Source organism: Trematomus bernacchii, unplaced genomic scaffold, assembly GCF_902827165.1.
Source record: "Trematomus bernacchii unplaced genomic scaffold, fTreBer1.1, whole genome shotgun sequence".
Lineage (NCBI taxonomy): Eukaryota > Metazoa > Chordata > Actinopteri > Perciformes > Nototheniidae > Trematomus > Trematomus bernacchii.
In genome coordinates, this window is record NW_022987313.1 from 6,197,580 (window position 1) to 6,200,168 (window position 2,589).

At 35.8% G+C, this 2,589-nt stretch overlaps 1 protein-coding gene across 3 annotated transcripts; it reads right to left on the reverse strand.

Annotated features, from left to right (window-relative positions):
- Nucleotides 1-1,694, reverse strand: cga (glycoprotein hormones, alpha polypeptide). 3 transcript variants are annotated; one of them, XM_034150209.1, is made up of 4 exons: nt 1,530-1,694; nt 1,336-1,447; nt 1,010-1,194; nt 1-264 (listed from the first exon to the last, which is right to left on the reverse strand). In XM_034150209.1, exons 1-4 carry the CDS (start codon nt 1,554-1,556, stop codon nt 190-192), a joined length of 399 nt encoding a protein of 132 aa, XP_034006100.1. In that variant the 5' UTR covers nt 1,557-1,694; the 3' UTR covers nt 1-189. The 3 variants fall into 3 exon arrangements, with proteins under 3 accessions (XP_034006100.1, XP_034006021.1, XP_034005949.1); XM_034150130.1 differs by having other exon boundaries at nt 1,004-1,194; nt 1,530-1,693; XM_034150058.1 differs by having other exon boundaries at nt 998-1,194; nt 1,530-1,693.
- Between the last annotated feature and the right edge of the window lie 895 nt (nt 1,695-2,589).

Genomic DNA, 2,589 nt, shown 5'->3' on the forward strand with positions numbered 1-2,589 from the left:
TTATAATGCATAATTTTAATTGCTTTTCAATCTACAATGAATCATATACATCTACCAACTAAAATACAGGCTTATTATACAGACAGTATTGCTACAAAAACATTATCTGGCAACATATCAACATACATTGTAAAAGTGATACATTTTGTTGCCAAGTTAAGCGCTGCAGAAAGGTCTCCAGGTCCATCTTCATATCTTGTTATAGTGGCAGGTGCTGCAGTGACACTCTGTATGGTTTAATACTTGTATATTAACCACGTCTGACTGAAAGAGGCAAAGATGAAGAAAAGACACATATGTTATTCTTAACCAATTCCTATCTGTCTACAGCAGTAACTGTGTAGATCAAATGCTCTATTAACAGTGTGAGCAGTTTAAATGTTTTGAAATCTTTACAACAGAAATAAATAAACTGCAACCTAATATAAACCAAACATTAGTAAAAGCAAAAGATACACTCATATAATTTAAGTAAGATAACAATATCACAGTTTAAAAATGACTTTATTACAAATGAAATAACAGCTTTCCAAAACAATGTGGAACCACTGTTTAATCTTTAACAATGCACTGTAAGTGTGTCTGCTGTATTATAGCCTACAATATTATCCTCAGAATTGCAATTGGGTATAAGTATAAAGTACATAATTTCATTTGTAATTATTTACGATAACACGTACCTAAACCTTTAGGTAAGCCTATATTTAAAGTAGTTTCTTTCCATTACTGATTACCTAACATGACCAAATCCTCAGAAATATCCATAAACCAATCTGAACATAAAATAAGAAAACAGATCGACAAAAAGAGATTAAACTTGAACTATAACAATAATATTTAAAGTGGGGATTTTTTTGTTTTATCTGCTAATTCTTTAACAGTTAGTCAGTGTAAGTCTGTTATTTGCTATCACTCATGTCAATCTCACTGTAACCTCTATGCAAAGTGAATATTTAAAGTAAAGTTTGCCTGACAAAGGTTTTGTCTGTTACTATACCTTTACCTCTACCTCGTCGCTGCGACTCGCAACACAGCATGTTGATTCGGAGGTGATGTTCTTTGGGATCTTCATGGTCTTCAAGGACCAGAGAGGTGTCGGGTAAGCTCTGGAGAAGCAGCAGCCCATGCACTGGTAGATCGGGCGGTCGCCAGACAAATGGATGTTCCTTCTCAGTGCGCACTCCGGACAGCCCACTGGAGAAAGACAATACTATTGATTATGGACAGCTTGTGCTACAGTGCCAGAGACAAGTTGTGCCATTTAAAAATGAACCGTTGTTTTTTGGAGAGGAGGGTACCTAATGCATTTGTACTTGTATTATAAAGAAACCTTACTGTTTGGTAAGTCAATGCTGGGGTAAGAATCAGCTACGTAAAGAAGAAAAGACATCAGAAGCAGAGACAATCCAGCTGATTTCACTGACTGCATCGTGGTGGCACAAGTCATCTAAGAGAGACAAAATAAAATCGTGAATCCAAAATCTGTTGATCAAAGCATTCGTAAGTCAGACATAAAGATAGAGCATTACCATGTTGTGAGAAAGTTCCCTCTTCATTGTGTCTCAGTAGAGGATGGCTTTTTACTCAGGACTTTTGCTTCCTTCTTTGTCGTTTTATATCCGTGTCCCTCAGTCTGTGGCCCCTTCCTGGATTAAGGTGGAACCTACCAACCTTATCAATGATCTCACCGACTCACTGGCCACCTTTGGTACCTTGCACATAATCCCTTGAAAGGACAAAATGATCGTGGAAAGTCAAAACATACTTCCATCATCGTTCCATCCTGACTATTGATGCTGCATTTAATCCATGGGGTTTTGTTACTTGGTAACTGCTGATTGTTTTTATTTGTCATAGAAGGGTCAATAGTTTTATGTTTTTTTTCTGCTTTAAATCACAAGTTTTCTATTCTTAATATTATTCAGCAGTTGCACCTGTAGACTTTTGATGTTTCCCTTGACAATGACAAGATCTGTATTCTACCTTCCATTTTCAAGTAGGCATTCGTACATCCAAAAAGGACTAAAAACTCTGTCAAATGTCACTGAATAGGTGATACCATATTTTTCTTCAACTAAAGCTTCATTCATTGAGCTGCTGCATCCTGGCCAAACAAATGAAATAATAGATTTATGACATCTAAATCTTTTCGTCAGTTCAGTTTTTATCAGTTTATAAATGTCTTTTAAAACACTCTTGGATGTATTATTTTTGTTTCCTTTACATTATGTTCATTTACTTGCATAATCTATAAGTGCCATTGCTTCTTCAAAATTAGAGGAATTGATGGATGGAAAAAGTTATGAACAAATGGAAAGATATCTGATAGTTGCTAAGGAGTATCCATCTGTTCGCCCCCAGCATCTGAAATGTCAAGGATGAATATGAATTGACTTTGTATTTCATCAGTGTGTTTACTTAAGTACTCATGTCCTGCGTCCTTGGTTGTGCCGGTGATAAATCCTCGGCCTCGACTCGTAATTCAATAAGTGTCAAAGACGAGATGTTTCAAATCACAGAGATGTTTTAAGGCTGTTTAGTTTGCTTCAATCACAACAATTTAACCTTGTTTTGTACATCCAATAAAAT

Excerpts from the sequence above, each read along its gene's own strand:
- cga (XM_034150058.1), bottom strand. The coding sequence starts at position 1,556 with ATGAAGAGGGAACTTTCTCACAACATG. Across the intron at positions 1,448-1,529 it reads GGGAACTTTCTCACAACATG|ATGACTTGTGCCACCACGAT; the intron begins GTAATGCTCTAT and ends TGTCTCTCTTAG. Across the intron at positions 1,195-1,335 it reads CAGCATTGACTTACCAAACA|TGGGCTGTCCGGAGTGCGCA; the intron begins GTAAGGTTTCTT and ends GTCTTTCTCCAG.